Source organism: Hippocampus comes, unplaced genomic scaffold (assembly GCF_001891065.2).
Source record: "Hippocampus comes isolate QL1 unplaced genomic scaffold, H_comes_QL1_v1.1 scaffold111, whole genome shotgun sequence".
NCBI lineage: Eukaryota > Metazoa > Chordata > Actinopteri > Syngnathiformes > Syngnathidae > Hippocampus > Hippocampus comes.
Window position 1 is genome coordinate 1,451,451 of NW_017805698.1, and position 23,332 is coordinate 1,474,782.

General features: G+C 39.7%; 1 protein-coding gene across 8 annotated transcripts in view; it reads left to right on the top strand.

Annotated features, from left to right (window-relative positions):
* The window catches only part of LOC109523357 (LIM and senescent cell antigen-like-containing domain protein 1), a 24,580-nt gene extending 1,441 nt beyond the window's left edge, over positions 1-23,139 (top strand). The window contains exons 1-11 of one of the 8 annotated variants that reach the window (XM_019882465.1): positions 494-622; positions 13,366-13,525; positions 13,947-14,013; positions 14,147-14,267; positions 15,344-15,493; positions 16,089-16,239; positions 17,343-17,435; positions 18,811-18,859; positions 18,951-19,026; positions 19,276-19,464; positions 21,927-22,037. In XM_019882465.1, coding sequence (XP_019738024.1) covers positions 594-622; positions 13,366-13,525; positions 13,947-14,013; positions 14,147-14,267; positions 15,344-15,493; positions 16,089-16,239; positions 17,343-17,435; positions 18,811-18,859; positions 18,951-19,026; positions 19,276-19,420 — 1,041 coding nt within the window. In that variant the 5' untranslated portion in view covers positions 494-593 and the 3' untranslated portion in view covers positions 19,421-19,464; positions 21,927-22,037. Of the gene's footprint in view, positions 1-493; positions 623-3,253; positions 3,351-5,425; positions 5,694-10,364; positions 10,697-13,365; positions 13,526-13,946; positions 14,014-14,146; positions 14,268-15,343; positions 15,494-16,088; positions 16,240-16,794; positions 17,187-17,342; positions 17,436-18,810; positions 18,860-18,950; positions 19,027-19,275; positions 19,465-21,926 lie in introns of those variants that run through there. The other 7 variants (XM_019882467.1, XM_019882463.1, XM_019882459.1 and 4 more) reach the window with 7 other exon arrangements.
* The last annotated feature ends 193 nt before the right edge of the window (positions 23,140-23,332 follow it).

Sequence of the window (23,332 nt, forward strand, 5' to 3'; positions counted from 1 at the left end):
AGTGTACATGACATTTTCTTTATAGGGAAAAACTGCCCGGCTTTAACGTTAGTCAGTTACATTGAACACTTTAGCTCCTAAATATTGTGCTGATTTCAGAGGACATAATATCGAAAAAAAGAATGAAGGATGGGTCGATTTTGGCAGATAAAAAAATGTAATACAGCGGTGTAGATTTACCGATTGTAAAATAATATTGTATAAAGTCAGTTTAAGCCTCATTAAGGGTTCCCTTTTGTAAAATAAAATTCCTTCTGCTTGTGACATGTGATAGTCACACTTTTCGAAAACACGAATACATGGGTTTGAATATCGCATAATAGGATTTCATTAGCTGATTAATTTAATTTTGTTGTGCAAATATGTTTTGATTTTTTTGTAAACGTATAATTGTTTTAGTTTGAAATTTACAAAAACGGAAGTACTGGGTCCCGTTGGGGCTAGCTTGAAGGCGTAAACCCACTAAGAGAAGGCCTCTTCTCTCTGTGGTTGAGCAGAGACCATCGCTCGCTACTCGCGTTCCATTCGAGACTTTCAACATCTGTCAGCCCGAACGCAGAAATAACAACTCCGATCCGGGAAAAAGCCAAAAGATGCTCGCTGTTACTGAAATGACAAACGGGTGAGTCAAAAATTCATCACTATCTCCCGAGGGGAATATTTTCATGAAAAGTTGGGAAGTTGAGTTTTTTTCTTGTTGGGAAAGTGGGGCAGTACCGGCATTTTTTTCGTCTCCCATACAGCTGTGTAAAGTTGTATTTAGCGCTGACAATATTGTTGATAATATTGCAAGATGCGCGTGTCTTAATAGCGTCAATATCTGCAGTAATAAATCTCACCATCGCCACTCGGTTTACTCGCTAATGTCCCATCCTGTTGTTTTTATGGAAGGGATTGATACTAAAAACATGCTCCCTCGATTTCTAAAAATTTAATTCACTCAAACATAACATGTCCCCATTTTCTACACTGATTGTCCTGCATTTTTTTTTTCTTAATAGACAAGGCTATGATGTGACTAAATAGAGCTCATTCCTTCACTTCAACAGAGTTCCTTTGCACCTATACTTGACTCCTTCTGCTGTAGTGGTTTTCATTTAACATTATATTCAATAATTAAATAGTTGATTTATTTCCTTGCTCTACTGCTCTTACAGTAGTATTGTGATGCATAGTTTCACATTCTCTTGGTACATATCTATGGGATTATCGACAATTTTCAGTTGGAAAAGGAATGGAACGTATTTGTTGTTAAAATGATGTTCCTGCATGTAGAGCAGATCTGCAACATTATATTCAATAATTAAATAGTTGATTTATTTCCTTGCTCTACTGCTCTTACAGTAGTATTGTGATGCATAGTTTCACATTCTCTTGGTACATATCTATGGGATTATCGACAATTTTCAGTTGGAAAAGGAATGGAACGTATTTGTTGTTAAAATGATGTTCCTGCATGTAGAGCAGATCTGCCTCCTCCCTTGCCAGAAATGTCCTCACAGACTCCTTGACAGAACCTACTAGGGCTTTCTGCACCACTTCCTGTCCGTCCAATCCCTCAGGGACTGTTTGATTCTTTGTGCATTGCCCTCTTAATGGCAACAGTCTGGCATGAATGTGGCTTTCTAAAGCCGGCTACATTTGTATGAAATAAGCATTGGGCGTTTTACATTTGGCCTCCCTGACTCTGCACTTTGTTGATACAACTTGAGCTCATCCCAGTCTCCAGCTTGAACGTGACCTTGTTTGGAAGAGCACTGCTCTCGTAAGATGAAGTAAGGGACAAACTATTACATTGTCATTGTGAAATGTATATTCAGTGCAACTTACATTCTTACCATGTTCTTTTTATTTGTGTGAACTGTAACCGCCTCTTACTGGTCACTCCAGGATCTATGCTCGAGCTCTAAGCTGTGCAATTAAGACTTATTTGGTCTCAAAGGACTTGAACAAACCACAGTTGAGGACTTCCATCATGATGTGTTTTTTGGCCCGAGTCTATTTGGCCTGAGCAGAACTGAACCCGCACAGACTGATGCACTTCTGTAGGTTCTGTAGGGATAGTGACGACAAGGACGTACTGTGCTTATTTCTCAGCTAGTGCCGTGGAACTTTTTGAGAGAAACATACAATTAATCACTGGAAAAGTCAAACCACTGTCATGATGTCAGACCTCAGCATATACTGTACCTCAAACCCGTTACTAAATAAGTGTTTGAAGAGGAGGCTATTTCACGTCATTTTACATTTGATATTCACAGTGATTTACTTATTTTTGCATGCAATAATAAATTATTGCTGAAAACATTGTCTGTACATCATATTTACAGTTCGTCATTGGCAAATTCCCACATTCACGGTCTGTTTTATGAAACCTATCCCCCGTTTTTGATGGAAAAACTTGCATCTTGTGGAATTTTTAGATGATTATACACCTAGAGGTAGGGTGTCAATTATTCCGATATTTTTGCTATTTATTGCTGGACTCAGTCCCTGTGCCCCACAAAAAGCAAGGGTTCACTGGACATGTGTGTGTAGAACCAAAAGCCAATACACTGGAATAAAGGAATCGCTAGAATTGACTTTTAATGGCCACTGATGGTGTAGTCGTGGTACACTCGCCTGACTTGTGAGCGGGGCAGCGTGGAATCGGTTTCCGCTCAGTGACGGTGTGGATGTGGGTAGGATTGGTTGTTTGTCTCTCTGTGTGCCCTGCGACTGACTGGCGACCAATTCTGGGTGTACTCCGCCTTTTGCCCCAAGTTAGCTGGGATAGGCTCCAGCACCCCCCGTGACCCTGTTTAGGATAAGCGGTGTTGAAAATAGATGGATGGATTTTTAACAACACTTGCCACAAGTCCCCCAACAAATGAGTAAGTTGCAGCACTTCTGAACAATGATGATCATCATGTCATATTGAGGTTGTCTTTTTATGACCGTTCATTGTTTATCCCTCACATACTTTGTTCCACTTTTTTTCTCCTAGCATGCTTTTGGGTCTGTCCTAACGGCTTGGCTAACTGTCAGCCTGATTTCAGTAGTCTGCTGTCAACTTCCAACACCACAAACAGTCTCTTTATTACCCTCCTCCTCCTTCTCCTCATCCCCATGGCACCTTCTCTCCATTGCTCCTTTTTGTGCTTTCTCACCCCTTTTCTCACAAAGACATGCTGGCATAAAATGGACACACACACATACGCACACACACAAATTGACACCCACCCCCATCAGGCACACACACGCAGGAAGTGATGTGGCCATGAGATAGAAGCGGTAGTGTTTGCGGTGACAGCAAAAGGAACTTTAGCAACACCAAAATGATCTTCATTTCTCTCTGACATCCCACACTGGTAAGATGCATTATGATGTTTTTGCATTGTTAAATTAACCTCCCTGTTGCATTAAGCGGTTTCTTCATCAAGAAATGCATTCCAGTTGTAAGATTAGTGCCATGTATTGATATATATTTTTTAAATTCTAGCTTTACAATCTTTTTATGATCTACATTGTGGATTTCCTTTAAGTTATGAGTGAGTCATTGCAGAAGTTAATTTTCACATCCTTTTTGTGCATTTTTGCTCTCAAACTGATTTGAACTACGTTTTCAGACAAAAACAGACCCCCCCCCCACCCCAACCACCAAGTAAGAATTCAAGCAGAAGTGATGTTGTACCTCCGTTGTCCACACAGTGGCAGCGAAGTCGTTTGGAATTATCCATTCAGCTGTGTTTGCCCAAATCCCAGATGATAGACTGTAGTTGCAGCGCTTCATTTGCTTTATCACCAGTGAATCCGAATGACATGAAAATGATTTTTAAACGACGGCAATGTACAGCTTTGTATGGATGTTGAAATGTGTCCCAAACGTTGTAAATGTTACTGAGAGCCGACCAAACAGCTGAGAGGAAGGATCGACTCTTGCTTTTATCCAAAAATGAATTCTCCTGAGGTATAGAATGAGAATCTTATTGACTAGACTGATTGTGATATTTACTAAAATATTTGTGGGCATTTACATTCATTTTGGTCTTGAGCTGGACAGTATAATTTGATGTTTTTTTTTTGTTTGTTTGTTTTCATGACATCACATTGTCCTCTTTTCATTTTCATAAGCAATTTTCCGATCAGTGTCTTTGAAGAAAGTGTCGTGTTCGCAGTCCACGCTGTCATGAATTATTCACTGGTTGGCATTCTCATCTTTCAATAGCTTATTGTGACTGCTGAGAACAAATCTTGAATTATGATCAGCGAGGATAATACAAAGTACATTCAAATAGGCGGGCGGGGGGGGGGCAGCAAGTCGATTTGTCAAGCAGCATTTTGATTCGCCAAAAACATTTTTGCAATGTGTTACTCAGTTTAAGCATCTACGGGTCATTTATGTTTTCCTGGACTGCCATGTTTGACCAACTCCTCTTCTTATTTTCAATTGATTCATCAACCCCATCTAGTGGACTGAAAACGTTTTTCATTTTGTCACTTAATGTGCTGAAATGCATTTATCTCCTTTGTTAGTGGTGGCTCAAAGGTCATCAAACAGCGGTCCTTTGACTGAATGTGAATTCAGTGTAATTAAATGCTGTGACATGTTTCTAATGTAAATGGATGCCTTGGCTCAATAAGTTTGGGGAACACTGTTCTGAATTTACTTTCGTTCTACTTATTGTCTCTTGGTTCGTCTTTCTCCACCTCACTTTGTCATTGGGATTAGGGACTTGTTTCTGTTTTAACTGAACTTAAAAAAAAAACAACAAAGACTGACACAAACTACAGTTGTATGCTTCATATTTTAAGAATGCTTGAAGTCCTTTGTAATGATCGTATGCCTCAAATGAATCAGTGTGTCACTTAGCCCTCTAGGACTCCTAATTATTCACCATGCCAAGTTTTTTTTTGTAATGTGCAAGTGGTCATAATGATAATCAATCCATTGCTTGTTAATAATTCCACGCAGCAATAATGTGCTCAATATATCATAGGCACTATAACACTGATTACATTCACATTTAAAACACATATTTTCATTGTTCTTAAAAACTACCCAATATCGTCTAACAATCAAGGAAATATAGTCAAATGCCTCCCTGCCAACAGCCTCCTTTCTGTTCTGGCATGAAAATGGTGCATGAAGATTTGAATTTACCAATCAAACTTTGTCAAAGGTTAGCTTTATGCCTAACCTTTCAATAAATGGTGTACTGTATCTGTTTGTCTCTATTGTGGTACTCTGCTGGCATCCTTGGATTCTTATTCTTCCCAAGAATGAGCGAGTGAGTAGTAGGCGGCAAACAGACAGCGGAGGCGAAGGCCGGAATGCCTTTCTCCTCTTTCTCTTCTCCACTTCCCTTCTACCTGCGGAAGGCGGTCATAGGCGGTTGATAGGTGTGCAGGCAGTGTTACCACACCTCTGCACGTCCTTCCTCAAGACCGTGTGCCCTGGAGGTGTGTCAGTCAGATAAGGGGCTAGAGCGACACAAGCCTAATCTTTTTATTTGGAACAACCCTGAACACACACACTTTCTCTGGCAAATTTCTGGCCCAGTGGGTCGTGAGCTCGGAGCTGACGAGGAAGGAACGACAAAGGTTGGCGGGGAGATGAACTCTTTGAGACTCAAGGCGTTGTCAAATTCGGGCTTGTACAGGCGAAGACAGGAGAGACCAGACAGCTATGGTGTGCTTGGGGATGGCTTCAGGTAAGTCAACCATTTTTTGTGACTTGCGGTTATACTCCTCATGCATGAACCATTCTCAGTAAATCAGTTCTGTGTTGTAGTTGTAGGTTGGTAACCATTGTTGTGCAATCAGAGACACATAAGACCAGGAAGGACTAGGCAGAAGTGATTATGTTAGTGTCCAGCCTCCGTCATGACCTCAGAGTCCCATAGTTTCTCTTCTTTGAATGGCACATAAGGTTACTTTGTTGTTTCACAAGAATGGACAGATTAATGCTGATGGTGATTGCCTTGGACAATTTGTCCATTACCAATGCCCCGATTTTAGGGGGGTGGGGTGGATTTTGACAAAAAATGTTGAGAGTTTACTGGTCTTTTGTCCCAATCAATAGCCCATTATCTGAGCCTTTGGACTTTACTTACATTTTATATCAGACTGGGATTTGTCTTTGTTGTCTTTCGGAGAAAAAATTATCGACTGACATTGATTAGGCAAGAGTTTTGCAAAGTAGTGCATTTCATTCCTCTCGGATGAGTAGGACGGGCACAGCATGTGGAATTGCGGTGTGACCATACATCAACACAAGTCCTTCCCCTCCTCAAGTGGTTGCAAGGAATGTTGCAATGTGAAGAATGTAGACACAAAGAGGGGGTTTGTCTTTAAAGGTGTCCCTGGTCAAGTTAAACAAACTTTGATTTTGTTCCTCTGTACAAAATGATCTGCTGACGTTCCCCAAGTATAACATTTGTAGTATATCCTAACGCTCACACTCGCACCATCACACACAGGAGCAAGCTTTGACTACAATAATGTTATTAAACAATGATGATCATTATTTTATTGCTACATGCTTACACTGTATTTGATTATTAACTATTATTGTACCTTATGTCGGAAATATGATGAACCATAATCTTTGTGAGCATTGGTAACACTTCAGTGATATCGTTGCGCAAAGGACACAGCTATTAAGGTATTCAAAATTTGCTGTCATTTTCTGTCATGCCAGGAACAAAAAGATCAGAAAGGCTGAGATAGTACTGTACCAAAATTCAATAAGCACTTAAATGAACTTGGTTACTGGTAAGTGTATTTGCTACTTATATATTGATGGTTTACGTTGAGCTACTAAAAGGTTATACGTCCCTATTTGTGTTCTTTGTTGCCATGCGGACTCAAGTGGGACTGGAGATAGTACAGGTCAAAGTGGGCGTCGTGACTTGAGTGTGTGTGTGTGTGTGTGTGTGTGTGTGTGTGTGTGTGTGTGTGTGTGTGTGTGTGTGTGTGTGTGTGTGTGCGCGTGTGTGTTTGCTTGGGTGGATTTGTGCATACACTTGTGCGCTTCCCAAGCTGCGCTCGAGTCTTTGTTACCTTGGTTTCTGTTGACACTGTACATGTTTATGTTAGCAAGGCGTCCGGTACATTTTTCAGCCTGTGTCTGCTTGCATGTCACTAGTTCAATAGCTACTTTCAAAATATTTTCCTTTCCCAAAACATGAATTGGAAGATTAGGGTTCATTATAATGTTATGGTTTGTAAAAATGGAATGAAAGTTGATTGATTGTGGTCATAAGTTGTCCTGGAGCACCGCTCCATGTAGAAATAAGTTGACGAGATGGTGGCAAGCCAGGAGGAAAGAGTCTTCAAGTGACAGAGAATGTCCAAAGTTTGTGATCATTAACAAAAAAGATCAAGTGCGTTGCATACCACATCATAGCTACGATTGGCAACACAAGGGAACAGACCAATGTTAACTTATTTAATATTGTCTACCTTTGCTAATTAGAACGCATTGTAATGTACCTGTGAGTGGCTCAAGTTATATAGACACAGCCGCTCTCAATCGCTGTGTCTATATAACTTAACAAATGGTAAGAAAACAAACAGATTACAAGCACATTCATACATTAGCTGCCGATAGCTGCAACTCGTGCCGAGTCACTCAACGTTAAGGTTAGCCAGGTAACAGCCAGCCAACTCTACACTCTCATACACTGACACCCACGTCACTCACCAGGCCAGGCCCCGCCTTTTAGAGCCATACGCACTCAAAGTCACAGATAATATACATTAATCCCTCGTTTATCCCGGTTAATGGGAACCAAAACCACCCGCGATAAACGAAAATCCACGAAGTAGCATCCAATTAACATAAACAGGTAAAAAAAAAAAAATGTTTTTTTTAAGTCCGCAAACGGTCCGCGAGAAGCTGCAAAACATCAGCGAGTCACATAGAGCAATATATACAGTACTGTACTCCATGTATATTAAAAAAAAAAAAAAATCTTTTTTTTTTTTGTTTGAAAAAATCCGTGATACACTGAACCCGCGATAAACGAACCGCGAAGTAGCGAGGGATCACTGTAGTCGAACATGATGGTCATGCGGACAATATCATATAATACCTTTACCTCATATGCAAATTATGTGTTTAATAATGCAAAGTTGCACAGTACTTGCATGCCACCATGCTACAGAACCATTCTACAGAAATGCATTGGTTTGCGCAGGTTCATTTGTGCTCCGCACTGTCAGAGGTTGTGAAGAGTGCGAGTACACTTCTGGTGGCAGTCTTGGTATGCTTCTTTATCAATTCAGTCAGTAGTCTCTTGCGACCTAACGCATTATAAAAGGGACTTTGATAATGTATTAGCTCCGCTATTATCAGGCTGTTGGACTCCTGCTGTTGTTGTATAGCTCATCTCGTCTGTCTGGGGAAGGTAGGTTTTGTATTACTGGCAGAGGAGAATTTGAGTATGGTACATAATCAGAGGCATTTTTATTTTTAATACATTTAGCACAATATTGAATCACGAACGTACAATGGGGCACTATGAAGAAAATAGTTCTTTGACAAAATAAAATAAAGGTTAAAAGTATCAATCTGTCACAGCAATAGTCATTCCAGTGAGATTTTGAACATAATTTTTAGAATTGACAAGTAGAAAATTTGCTTGTCGTTTTTCTGTCCCAGTAATCTAATCCTGTTGAAAGGCAATTTCAGGCATATTTACACATAATGAACTATAACAGAATGACTAATGGCTAGAAGGATCCTTAAAAATCGTGATTTTAAGACCTTTCAAGTTCGTAGGGCTGGGAGAAAGTTGGGAAACTTTGTTGCCGCAGGCTCTTCCAATAATAATCTTCCTTGTAATAGGGTGGTACGCTTTGCATCATTGTACAAAGGGCTGTAATCAGGAGGAAAGCTTGTGTGTGTTTCCTCCTGTCGCTGATTAGATTTTCCCCTCTTTCCTTAGCCCAAACTGGGACAGGTGACTTTTCTGCATCCATTATTCTGTTATGGCAAAGTACTGATAAGTTTGTGTTTTGTTTAGTTTTTTTGCCTGGTGAAATCTTTCCCTGCACGAGTCATTATAACTGCCCGTAGTTACACAATCCTTTGATGCTTAAGTAGTTTACTATACTGTACAGAATATATATTATATACAACGAATAGGTGGCATTGAGTCTTAATAGTGGAAACAAATACAGCTGTGCGGCTATATATTACGTGTAAACAGTGACGCTCCCCCCACTCTCGTGCACACACGCACACACACACACACACACACACACACGCACACGCACACACACAAGCAGCTGCCAGCACAGATGAGTGTTCACTGGGTGTCTATCTGTCTATTTGACAAATGGAGTCATGTTAAAGACCAGAGGACTAGGAGATGCAGTTGGCAAATAACAAAACCAAATGCCCCTTTGTTCGTCAGAGATTGCACAGCAGTACAAAATAAACAAATCTGAATGCAATATGCTCCCTAAAAGCATCTCCTTACGTGTCATTGGATCATGCTGAGACACACACACACACACACACACACACACACACACACACACACACACACACGCACACACACGCACACACCGTTACTGTGTATAACTTTAGCCTAAACCTGAAGATGTTTGTGATTCACAAATAGCTTTAGCCGAAATATGACTCCAAAACAAGGTCAAAGTGAAGTTTCTGCCTCAAAGCTACACAGTGATGATTTTTCAGGGTATTTTTTTCAGTTGTTGTAATGTCCCTAAAAGTTGTCAAAGATGTAGCTCCTCGTACATGCTCAGTGTCTTGATATAACAATCAATGAAAACAATTCAGATGGAATAGGCATATTCACATGCACACACAGTGCCAATGGCCACAATTCATGCTGAGTCACTCAACAAGCAAACTAGCGAATGGGTTAACCAGAGTCAACTATCTCTATACCTTCCTTTCGCTGACACCCACGTCACTCATCAGACAAGGCACTGCCTTTTAAAACCATCCACATTCAATGTCACAGATAAAAAGTGAGGATAGTCAGACAGGAGACAAAAATATATAAATACCTGTACTCACATGCATGTTCCAGTGTTGAAGTAAATTGATGGGATAATAAGTAGAGCATTTAATTTGTAAAAAAAAAAAAATTTGACAGTCGCAACCCTATTTGGAAACTACAAATTTGTGTGTTAGTACCCATGTGTGTAGGTGTGCATGAATGTGTAACCGCTCAGCAGGCAGGCGTCAGAATCGGCTCTTCATTTCAGTAACTGGTCCAATAATAGACAGCAAGTTCGACAGGCAGGAGACTGTGTGTGTGTGTGTGTGTGTGTGTGTGTGTGTGTGTGCGCGGCTGAAAAAAGAGAGCGTGTTGATATGGGAAAGGAGTGAGTGGGTGTGTGTACTTGCATGCAGAAGAGGGAGAGACTACACCCATCACAGTTTGACGAGTGGGTCAGGCTCCCGCTTGCTTTTTGGATTACTGGAACTGGGAACTTTGAAAACTCAGTCTGGGTCCCTGTTCAAGAGCGCAGAGATGAACGGCCGTGCTTTACCGCCTTCCATCCCTGAGGACGGCGAGGTCTTGGACTACAATCCACATGGGGAGATGAATGGTTACCATCAAAGGTTTCGGGATGGGGATGGAGGAGAGGCAGAAATGCTGGTGTCCAAGTCCCAGAGGCGGAAAAGCGACGTCAAAGTCTATAAGGAGTTTTGTGATTTTTATGCACGCTTGTAAGTACAGAAAGGACACTTTTACATTGTGATTACTTGTTGAAATTGTTGATGTGGGGGATAATAGCAGTTTATCCCCCACTATCTACAATAGTATGCTGTTCCTAATACCGAATCAAGACTTAAAATACAAATTCATAAAGTATAGTGGAAATTACGGGTTGATTCCATCTTTGATACTGTTAATGTCAAAATGATTTCCTACTCGGAATTTGTCATCACAATTTGCAAATAATACATGTTGACTGAAATGCCGCTGATCGTGTTAACAATGCTGAAACCTCATATGGATTGGTGGCGGTGGATGCATTGGGATGTTCTGTCTTCACATAAACTGATACTTCGCTGGCCCGTTAGCTGCGACCTTGGAGTGTGACCAAATGTGAAGAAATGAAATTATACAGAGGCTGGTTCTTACCGACTGTTTTTTTTTTCGGTTAATTGTGTATTCATAGCATCAAACTGCGTAAAGTAACACAGAGAATAAGCTATTTTTGTGCCAAGGGGGAGGAGTGATTATGCAAACTAGAAAATGCCAGCTGGTATCCTGAGTATGTGACCATGAATGACATGAAGGCTAAATATAAATGCTATATTTACTGAACGAGGACATGAAGTCATCAGCGGATTCGTTGAAGCGAAAGGTTTCTTCTTTATGGTCTTCTTGTCGGGATTTGTCAGAAAACCTAAATTTATAAATTCCATGGTAATTGCATGTAATAAATTGAGAGAAAATGTAGTTCCCATTTGACTGAAACGTTGTATAATCTTGTTGTTTAAGCGTGAAGCATATCCCAGCTGATTTTGTTTAGGGGGCGGGGTTCACCCTGGACTGGTCGGTTCCAAGGAGGCTTTATCTGACTCTTTTTGGGTTTATCCGAATTTTTGTTTTAACAGATTTAAATGATAAACTGACTGACCATTTACGTCACAGTCCAAGTAAACAAGGTCACTGACAACAGTCAGTCTTCTTTACATCCGACAAATGAGAGGTGGGTAGGTTTTTTTTCTTATTAAATGAATCAGATGATTCATTTTGGGATTGTAGAGCCTTAGCGGAGGTCTGTACTCTCTTGAGAGTGCTTCTAATTTTGAGGATGCCTTTGGAAAAATGCAAGTTAAAGTTTACACCCTGAGTTACAAAACATGTTTTTAATGAGTCCTGAGCACATTCTTCTATATAACAAAGATTTACAAATTTGTCACATGCTGAATGACATTCTTAAATATTTCCAAATTGATTGCTTATTATGGAGGTCTTACATCTGACTGACCGCAGCTGTAGAATCGGAACAAGGATGATGTCCTCACCAGTAAACATGAAGTTCTTAGCAGCAGAGTTTGCCATTCCACTGTGTTTAGTGAAGAAAGTTTGTTCTCCGATGAGGCAGTGGCAGAATACAGGGTGGAAATGCCAAAGGGACGTATCACTTCCTGCCTTTAATCCTATCAGGCAGGGCTGACTGTGCATGTTACCTAAGGTCTGAATCTATAGATTATAGAGCAAATATATTGTATTATTTGATTTTTACAGGATGTCTGCAACATACTTTCATTTACTGAGATGAGATTGTAAGGAGACATCCATAAATCACAAACCATAAATACATTATTTAAAACAAAGGAACCCCATTTTCTCCAGGTCAGATTCTCTCAATACTTAACAACGCAAATCAAGTAATTAATTAGTGGTGTGTTTTAATATACAGTGTATATCTTACTACAAAGATATAGGAAAATAGATTACATCAGCAAATTTTCACACTCATTTCAGTTTTCACATCCACGGCAAATCTTCTCCACACCCAAAATGTGACACCGATGAGTAGGCCTCGCCTAGTTTTCATGGTCTCGTGATAAAATGGTATGACTCCTGTCAAGGAGGTCATGTTTTCATTGCTGTTAATTATTTGTCCAGTTCGCTTGGATTCTCTTGAGCGTCTGATTGATTTTCTTTTTCATGGTAACATAATAACAGTTTCTGATCTTATCCCCAATCAATCTGGCATATTTTTCATGAATCCAATGAGGAGTAAAGACTTGTGAATGTGCTTTGGTGCAGTTCTTTGCTGTCATGAAAGAACACAACGCTCTCTACAAATATTCAGCACTGCATAATTAGTGTTCCAATCATTGCTATCAATCGATCACCGCTTTAAAGGTCAGATGTGAAGTAAACTTGGCCAACCATTCGTTAAGTAATACTTGACTATGAACCCACCCAGGTTCATAGTTAGACCCATAGCAACACGCTTAACAACGAAAATGCTTTTATTTTTTATTTTTTGGCAATCTCCGGCGAGTGACGTCATTTACAGACTGCCAAGTCACCAGTCAGCCATTGTAACGCATTGTTGATTGTCCTGTTCACTGCTCTTTCCCAATTGTTATCGAGTTATTCGGCGAAATGCCTTGGTGCTGTGTGGCGACGCACTGTTCACATTCATGCAAACAGTTGTTTGAGTGGCCAAGAGAAAAGAATAGGGCATGTAAATGGACCAGAAAATTGGAACGATACACTTTTGTCCTCGCAAAGCAAATTAATTTAATGCCGGTCGACATAAAAACATTTCGTTTAGGGTTTTCTAAAATTAATTCGCAGTTGACCTATAACTCGTGAACGTGACAGTACTCCCAGGAACTAATCCCAATTTTATTTAATCCTTTAGCAACATGGCCAACGCCCTTGCCAATGCCATGTGTGAGCGCTGCAAGAGTGGCTTTGCTCCGGCAGAGAAGATAGTGAACAGCAACGGAGAACTTTACCATGAGCAATGCTTTGTGTGCGCTCAGTGTTTCCAACAGTTCCCCGAGGGACTCTTCTATGAGGTAAAGCTACTGTTTGGTTCATATTGTTACCTAAACAAGTGTATGACATCATCCTTCAATAACCTCCTGCTCCCCTTGGTCAATGAAATGTAATTCTTCAAACACACTGTAGCAACTGCGTGAGCAATACCTGCTTTGGGAAGCTATCATGTTACATTCACACAAATCCAAATATAACTGAAGGATATTGACTCATTGGTACAGTATTGAGTTTTCAGAGTCTACTTACAGTAAATGTGTCTTCCCTTTTTTTTTTTTTTTTTTTTTTAATCTGGTCTGTAACAGTATTCATGATCATCTCATTGTTCCTCCTGCTCATACTGTGAATAAATAATCCTTGTCTTGTTGGCAGTTTTTTTCCTGAATGGTATACTTATGACACCAAGCGATAACTGTAAGAAACCTTCAAATGTGTTTTCAGTTTGAGGACAGGAAATACTGTGAGCATGACTTCCAGATGCTCTTTGCTCCATGCTGCCACCAATGTGGTAAGTATATAAACTGTACTCAAAGGCAACCCATTTGGGCAAAGGGATGTTGGATCCTCAAGTTAAAAAAAAGTAAATATCCAAGAGATCTGTTTCTTATGAACAAACTCATCGAAATGATGTCCTATCTCAGGTGAATTCATCATTGGCCGCGTCATCAAGGCCATGAACAACAGCTGGCACCCGGAATGTTTCTGCTGTGACATCTGCCAGGCCGTGCTTGCCGATGTTGGATTTGTTAAGAATGCCGGCAGGTCTGTTATCTTAAATAGTGATACATTCATTATTCAGGGTTTTTCCTGGCTCAAATTGAGTCAGAGTTTGTCCCATCCTGACCATGCGCCACTACGTGCATGTGTTCTATAAATTCAACAGACTCACTTTCTTTTACAGGAAACAAACTTTAAGTTAAGAATTCCAAAAAGAATATGACTATTATCATGTTAAAGCATTCATTTATTAGAATTGGCCTCTTCTTAGAGTCCACAAAATCTTGTTTAAGGACTCATGAAGTCTCACAAGTACGGTACTGCAAGGTGAAAAAGTGCAGTGTATAAAAAAATAAATAAATAAATAAAAGTCAGTAGAGTAAACACACAAGTGAGCACTATGGTGTATGACTTAAAACGAGCAAGCAAAGCTCACATGGCTAACGTCGCTCGGCCATAAGTCAGAAGTGAAGCTCGTGTCCTCATTTTCTTCTGTCAGGGTATGTAGAAGCATGACACCTGTTTTTGAAGATAGCAGCGGCTCGGAAGTCTAAACCGTACGCGACAAGTCGTTTAGTAGCCCACAAAAGTCCACGATGCTAAAAGGTTGGTCGCCAAGTGCCTACAACGTCAATGGTGAAATCAGATCGCATCATTTGAGCACTTGGCTCCTTTCTGGCAAAAGGATTACACTTTTCCTTTCATTTTCATTAGCTTTTAGAACACCGTCGTAGCAATGACCGCCCCCCCCCCAGTTTATCCCGAGTTTGCGGTGTGTTTTGGGGCGGCATGTGCACAGGACACGGAGGTGTACCGGAGCTCGGTGAAAGAGGACGTGAGCCTTTGCTTCAGGTTTTTCCCGTGTACTGTTGTTGGTATACCACTTCCATAATGGTGCAATGCTGCGACTGCATTTAAAATACCAAGCTGCCGCCGAGGCACATCAATCCCTCAATCAGCACAGTTGGAGCTTCACGTTGTGTTGAGCGATATCAATCGCTCTGACACAAATTTAGCTGGATGTGGCCGCCATACAATTTTGAACGCAGGAAAAACCCTGGTATTGAAATTGTAGCTCATAACATTAATGTTGAACCTGTCCCTACTTTCGCTGCTATCAGGCACCTGTGTCGTCCGTGCCACAACAGAGAGAAAGCTCGTGGCCTCGGCAAGTACATTTGCCAAAAGTGTCACGCCATCATTGAAGAGCAGCCCCTTCTGTTCAAGAATGACCCCTACCACCCTGATCACTTCAACTGCAACAACTGCGGGTAGGGATCGAGACCATACTGTACATGAGCAAGCGTGATCCGGAAACACAGTACAAGAGCTGTATCACAAAATATGCCTTTAATACAACTTAGTGGTACATACAACAGTACAAATTGTGCAGAATCACTGAATTAAATATTCAAACTATCCACAAACAGGTTACAGGTTATCATTATTGGTGCTTGAAAGGGTTAAATAATTTTTTTTAACAAAATAAAACCTTGGCTTCATTTTTGATGACCATCTTGGCATAATTTGCTTTTCTGTCATCATGTTAGCCATTATAGTGGTGACTGTAGTTGGAGGGCCAAGTGATTTTTAAGCTAGAACTGTAAAAAATGTTTAGAATAACTGAAAAACACAAAATCGTAAAGTGAGATGATTACTAAATTTAACTTCACGCAGGAGGCAACACCAATGCAAATCACAAGCACGATAATAAAACAATTGTTTACTTAGTACATACTCCGATTTTGCAGTGTAGCTCTACAATGCTGCTGTTTTAAATCACATGTATCTTTTACGAAAGTGCAAATACAAATTAATACAATGACTTGACTTGATTGAGTAAAAATGTCCCCTCCGTGTCTGTAGAAAGGAACTGACTGCTGATGCCAGGGAGCTGAAGGGGGAGCTGTACTGTTTGCCCTGCCACGACAAGATGGGCGTCCCCATCTGCGGGGCCTGCAGGAGACCCATTGAGGGCCGTGTGGTCAATGCAATGGGCAAGCAGTGGCATGTGGAGGTCTGACCTCAAACTCTTTCAAACACATATTCACATAACTCATAATACAGGGTGCCACAAAAAATTTGAATTTATTTGAAATATGACTTTCCGAGTGAGTGCATATGTCAGACAAACGAAGTAAAATTTCTCATTATTTCATCGACATATTCAAACGCATGTAGATTTATAATGACACAAACACACCGATTTCATTTTACCTGAATTGATCATTTAAATGAGAATTGGCACCGTTATTACTTTGTAGATATGAAATGATGTCCGTTTTTGGGACACCCTGTATATTGGGCGTCAAGTAGTAAAGTTACATCATTCTCTAATCCTAGGCAATAATTCCACATCATGTAAAACGCTATCATTACTGTCAACAGTCTCCAAGTCTTTTTTTTTTTCATTGATTCTGTGTTGTTTCCTCAGTTAGGTGCACTTGATTTCATTCAATCACATCATCTCTCCTTTATCTCCAGTGTCTCTTCTATCCCCCCCACATAAATGCAGCTATCCTTTTTTTCATTCTTTCTGGCCACTTTGCTCTGTTCCCTCTTCCACACGCAGCACCACGTCTGCACTTTATGTGAGCGCCCTTTTCAGGGCCATCCATTTTTTGAGCGGAACGGTCATGCTTATTGCGAGACACACTTTGACATGGTGAGGCTTCTAACACTCAGCCTGATGTTCCTGCTGCCGCGAGTAGCTTTGCCTGGCCTCTGTAAAAGAGCTGCACTAATGTACCGGTAAATGATAATGAATACATTATTAGGTGTTATATGGTTAACAAAATTGAAATAACCACTTTTTCATTTGCTCTTAAATTGCTTTGTTTGTTGTTGTTTGTTTCTTTCTTTACCCAGCTTTTTGTCTGCTACTCATCCACGCTGTCCTCATAAACAATCACATGACATGATATTAGCTATGGAACCCCTCCATGAATTCCCAACATCCATTCACGAATAGAGAGCACTTTGCTCCTTCTCTTTCTATTCTCTATTTTGATTCATAATTGTGAAACAACACCAGGACAGGTGGACTGATGTGAACTAAAGTCTTGAGCTGACTTTGCTGCAGAGCTAACTGTTTGTGCTTGACATTGGCCATGTTTGCAGCATTTTGTGTGTGCTAAATGTGAGAAACCCTTCCTGGGACATCGCCACTATGAACGCAAAGGCCTGGCCTACTGTGAAACACACTACAACCAGGTAATATATTTATATTATGCGATAAAGAAGGATAACTGTCATGGCTGCGTATTAGGGAGATTTGCAACCACATGTCATAAGGATTTGACATGTGTATGCCTTAGTTTAAATACTTGCCATTCAGTGATTAATGGCCTGCTGCTCTGTCCACTTATTAAAAAAAAAAAAAATAGTCGACTCTTACTTTTTATTCTTTGGTCAAAAAATAAATAAAATAAAATAACAGTGCCATTTGGAGGCTGTAATTACATTTGATAATTCGTCTGCGTGAGCACAAACTTTGGCCTACGGTAGTTGCTTGCATGTCTTCTCCTTTTGTATTTTTGTGTTTGATTCTCAACTTGCAGTGGTAAAAAAAAACTGATTTGAAGCGGAAATTCGGTTGAGATGTAAAAGATGAATTGTTGATTTGTTCCACTTTAAAATGTACCGTCCTTGAGTTGTATCGCACCGAATCGCCTTTTCTAGGAGAGATGTACACCAAAAATAAAATCTCTGAAGGAAATGCCACATTTACAGTCCTGACAAGGTCATTCATATTGTAAAATGACAAGAAGAAGCAGCTCATTGCAACCCCCCCTTGTGAACTGGCTGTGCCATTTCGAATTCAAATTGTAATCCCACTGAAATTGTTTTGCACCTTTACTCTATACCAGGGCTAATAGTTCGGAAAAATAAGATTTTTCATGACAGTTTGTTTTTATTTGATTTTGTATTTTCCATTCAGTTAGTTTTGATTAGGGTTTTTTTTTGTTTGTTTGTTTGGTTTATTTTAATTGGATTTAGGTTAGTTTCAGTATTAGTTTTTCTTTCTTTAATATGGAGTATTTGTTGAGTGCAAAATGTTAAAATTTAGTGTTATGTAAAAAAGTGAAGTAAACTACGATTCTCAAATAACTGCTTGACCTTCCTTCTTCGCAACAGATGCCCGGCATTAACAAAAAATAAAAACCGTTGAAAATGAACCCTGAAAGCTCATGTATATTTAATTGAAAGAGATGAAAGCAAAACCCCTTTTTTCTATAACTATAGTTAGTTTGAGTTTTACGTGAATAAGATGTAGTTTCATTTACTTATCACTTTTTTAAAAGCACGAAGCAAACAAATCAATCAAACTTGAAAAAAAATTCTAAATTGGGAGTGTTGTACAGTAGGAGTCTTTTTCATAACACAAAACGCCTGCAGAGCATCGGTGTAGCTGAAGGTCAAGGTGGCACGGGGATTTGAATGCATGTGTGTTTTATAAAACCGGCCAGAGTGCAGCTGCTGAACTGTTTTTTTTTTTAATTATTATTATTCAGATGTCTTAATATATTTATTAAGTGTTGCTGCATTGCTAACATTGTTTTTTGTTCTCCCTTTCTGTAACTTTTAGCTGTTTGGAGATGTTTGCTACCACTGCAATCGCGTTATAGAAGGAGACGGTGAGCTAACTTTTTGAGTTTTAAAAAGTTCAAAAGTTGTTTCCCCCTTAATACAGTCATAGTTCCATGGTGCTTCTTGTGTTTTTTTCAGTGGTGTCAGCCCTCAACAAGGCTTGGTGCGTCAACTGTTTTGCTTGCTCCACTTGCAACACCAAGCTCACCCTCAAGTAAGTAACAAACATGAACACGTGTACTGCCACAAACTTGTTAGTTTTTACAGTTGAGCTTTCGTGTCTTTTTATTATCTTGTGTGGACTTTTCACACTGCCTTACCAGAACATGTTATTCTTTTAATGTTTTTTGTCCATCATTCTTGTACCTCTGCTTCTTTTCCTTCTTCTCTCCCTTCCTGCATGTCGCTCCTGTCTTCTTATTCTTCCCATCTTTTGGGACCCTCTTCGTCCATGCTGTGTCAGGGATAAATTTGTGGAAGTGGATCTGAAGCCGGTGTGTAAGCACTGCTATGAACGTCTGCCAGATGACGTGAAACGCCGGTTGTCAAAGCGGGAGCGCGACTCAAAGGAGAAAAAGAAGAAACCGTTGATACCCATGTGTCTGTGATCCTCTCTCATTTCCTTCTCCACACTTCAGCTGTTCTTCTCTTGGTCAGTTCTCTTCGTTCCTTCTGTCGTATGTGTTTAGTTGTTTCTATGTCAGTCATGCCACCCCTCTTTTCATCCTACTCGCTGAGACAAAAAAAAAAGTTTTATCCTGGTGACGAGTACAACAATACTCAAATACGAATATGATGCACCACAATTTTTATCCTTTGGCTTTGGTGGAGCTCTGCACTATTCTAATAACATTCAAGTTTTCTGGCCAGTATGTTTCATCGGTCGCTGGCATTAGACTGCACCATAATATGACAAGCCTTTACAGCAGGGGTGTCAAACTCATTTTTTTCATGGGCCATATTTCAGTGAGTTTCCCTTGAAGGGCCGTTATAACTGAAACCATATAAAGAAGTCAAGAATAACGGTTTATTCAGTTCGGTTTAAGTGACTGGAATGAGGGGTTTGGTCACAAGAAAATGCTTAAGAGTGTCACTCTTATTTATTACAAATGAGAATTTGAAATTTTGATCGAGATTTTAGCAAGTAACATGAAAGTTGCCATCTTTGATTTGCTTTCGCGGGCCACATAAAATGATGTGGCCGGCCAGATCTGGCCCCCGGGCCTTGGGTTTGACACCTGTTATTTACAGGATATCCATCTTAAGGCCCATTTTGGAATACTAGTAGGACAACTTTAGAATACTATTGGCACTATGTGTTACTAGTGAGTTAAAATTGTGGACTGGTTGTCAGCAGTGTGTGTTACTAGCAACTGCTGTATAAAACCCTACTAGTTAGCATCTGGCACATCACTCGTAGTATTAGTAGCTCACAAATGTCAACTCGTGTACAGTTTTTCCTCACCAGTTACATAGTTATCCACTAGTATGCTGAAGGTGTACAACTAGTGTGCAGAGATGTGATAGTCATACAGTATAAAGCAACAACAAACAAAAACGTGACTAGTCAGACACATTTGTCCTACTCGTCCACACTAGTTCATTCTACTAGTATTCATACATTTTTCTCTTTCTCGTAAGGACAAAAAGCAAACAGCTTCATGGATCTTGACATGGATATCAAGGATATGGCATACTGTAAATGCTCAAATGGCTTTTCATACAACACTGTATGTGGTAGCTCAATGCATTTCATACAAATATAATGGCACACCAGTAATGGCTTTGGTCAAAATGTTTTACCGTAAAGACCGCATGACTACCGTATAGCATGTTTATAGAGTGCTGTAGAATTGGACATATTTCTGGAATTGCGGTGGAATGCAACTGTGCACGTTTCCTCATTTGACCATTTCTCTGCAACAAATGCAAGTACAGATTTAAGTTCTTGGAAAACGACTCTAAGCTCTGCATAAAGGGAAGTCGGATCAGTCACAAGTTGAAGGGACAGCTTTGTTTTACACGGGCTCTTGTTCTGTCTGAGTCCAGAGTGTAAGCCTTAATCACTTCCGGCAGCTTTTTTGTATCCACTGTGGAAATGCGAATGGAGTACCGCTGAGTTTGACACGTGCCTTGTCCAGCCAGCGATTATCCACCTTGTGTGGGAGGAACGCCAGAGTTAATCGAATTAAAGGCATTTGACAGCGAAAAGAGCCACTTCACACACGTGTCAGCAAGTTATCCCTATAGACATGTGAAAAAGCTTTCCTGTTTCGATGACCTCTTTCACAGCAGTCATTTTTGAGATAATTAAATGATAAATTCAGTCACGGTTAATAGTGCCGTTAATTAGGGTTTTTAATTTTTAAATGTTGTTAGCATGCTGGAACCTAACATTGTTCTGTCATTTATTTTTTTCTACTACACATTGTATTTCTCTATCAAATACCAAAGGGTCAAACATGTTAAATTACAATAGATACAAAAAGTCAAATGTCAGGTTTTTGTCATATTAAAAATACATAAATAAGGCTATTTTAACTTTAGACAAGTTGGAAGGGAATTCTCAACATTTCACAATTGTAGTTCGTGTTAGCACAAAACCTTCAGGCTTCTGTTGGAAAGCGAAAAAAAGTCGACTGGAAAATCGGCACATCATTTGGGGTTAATCATTGGGACTTGATTTAAATGGTGGCAGGTGTTTGCTTACTCCCATTTGGAATACATTTGAATGTGATTGATTCATTCTGAACACAGAAATATCCTATGATAAGAGTGTGTGCATGTATTTACAACCACATTACCACAGGTTGATGATTTTTACTTTGTGTCTCGCAATGATTTTTTTCCCAGTTAAGGTGTACAGGTTATTGGTCACATTTGTGGTGGGGGGAAAAAAAGTTAATTTCAATCAGTTACCTTGGTCTAAGTTTTTGTACATCACAAAAACCTGGCATTTCAGCAGGCGTGAGAAGGGTTTTTTTTTAACCCACTCTATGTAGAACAAAAAAAAACTAACATCGTCAGAGGTGAATCAAATCTGCCATACGTGTAGTATGTTATATTGTTGTACAAGTGAAATAAATAATTGCCATTGTCTGGTTTCTGTCACAGGAACAAGTTTGTGGAGTTTGACATGAAGCCGGTGTGCAAGAAGTGCTATGAAAAATTTCCACTGGAGCTGAAGAAGAGACTGAAGAAGCTGTCAGAAACCGTTGCACGGAAGTAAATGCGGCGTTCATGTCAAAACCTGACATGTCTACATTGAGTCTTTTTACGTAGCACTGCAGAGCTTTGAGTGTCATGTAATGAGGCAGACTCTGTCACAAAGTGTGCTGTCTGTGTCATCTGCAGCTCAAAACAAGCTTTCACATAGCTTCCTTTTTACACTTCTTATTTAACACATTGCGATGAATCGACTGTGTTACTGATGCTCTGGCATATTAAAGAGCAAGCCCAAAGTTAAATGAAGAAAATGTTTCTCGTTGAATGCTTATGTATGAGATATTTACTTTTGTTATTATCACTATATTATGTATTGTAAATGTGTATTTTCGCTAATATATATCAAGTAGTTGTTTCAGTGGCCTTCTTGTGTCTGTAACAGATTTGACTATCATTTCAAGTTGATTGGTTTGTTGTTTAGTGTTATGCATTGATTGAATGGAGACTTTAATGGTGCCGTTCTCTATTTCAAGTGTGTTTCTACACCATGTGGTTTATGTTTACTACCCAATATACTATCAATGCATGCCTGACATTAAATAATAAGTTTGGTTCAAATTTTGCACTGGAAAAAAGGCTTCATAGTGGCCAGCTGCCTTTCAGAGCAACTGTTATGTTACAGTACAACTTGATTAATGGTGGCATTTGCATGTGGTGTTAAACATGTGTCGCCGCTGTTTGTAATCCAGGCAAAATTATCCTCTTACCCCAACTCTCTTCAGACTCGAAAACAAAGCAGACTGTCCAATCTGCTTATCCAGTATTGTTTAACCTGAACTGTATTTTGCCCTAAAAAGCAAATGTCTTGGATTCACTATATAGTAATTACACATTCCACAGCGGAGCAAAACATAAGCCGTGTTTTGGTTCTGGATTTCACACCTGATGCCAGATCATTTTAATTATTCCATGTTAAAATACATTCATATAGCCACTTATTTGTAATTCAGTCATACTTAAGAGGCACAGTGGTATACTATAGTTTTTTTTTCTTCACATTGCTTGGCAATCACATAAACATGCCAAAATGTATGGCTGTAAACCATAATGCATTCGATGAAAAATTCTGTCCTTTCAGCCTAATAAACATCTATTTAAATTACGTGTGATGCCATATTTGTTGTTGTTTTTTTTAATGTGTGTGTAGGTAGATGTAAATTACCTCGTCACGTCATGTATTGACACACATTAGTGTGCTGTTAAATCATATAAAGAATGTGATGGGCACCTGAACCGTCTAAATGATCTCAAGAAAGCTCATATCTTCTGGAGCTCTGAAATGCAAAGAATTATTC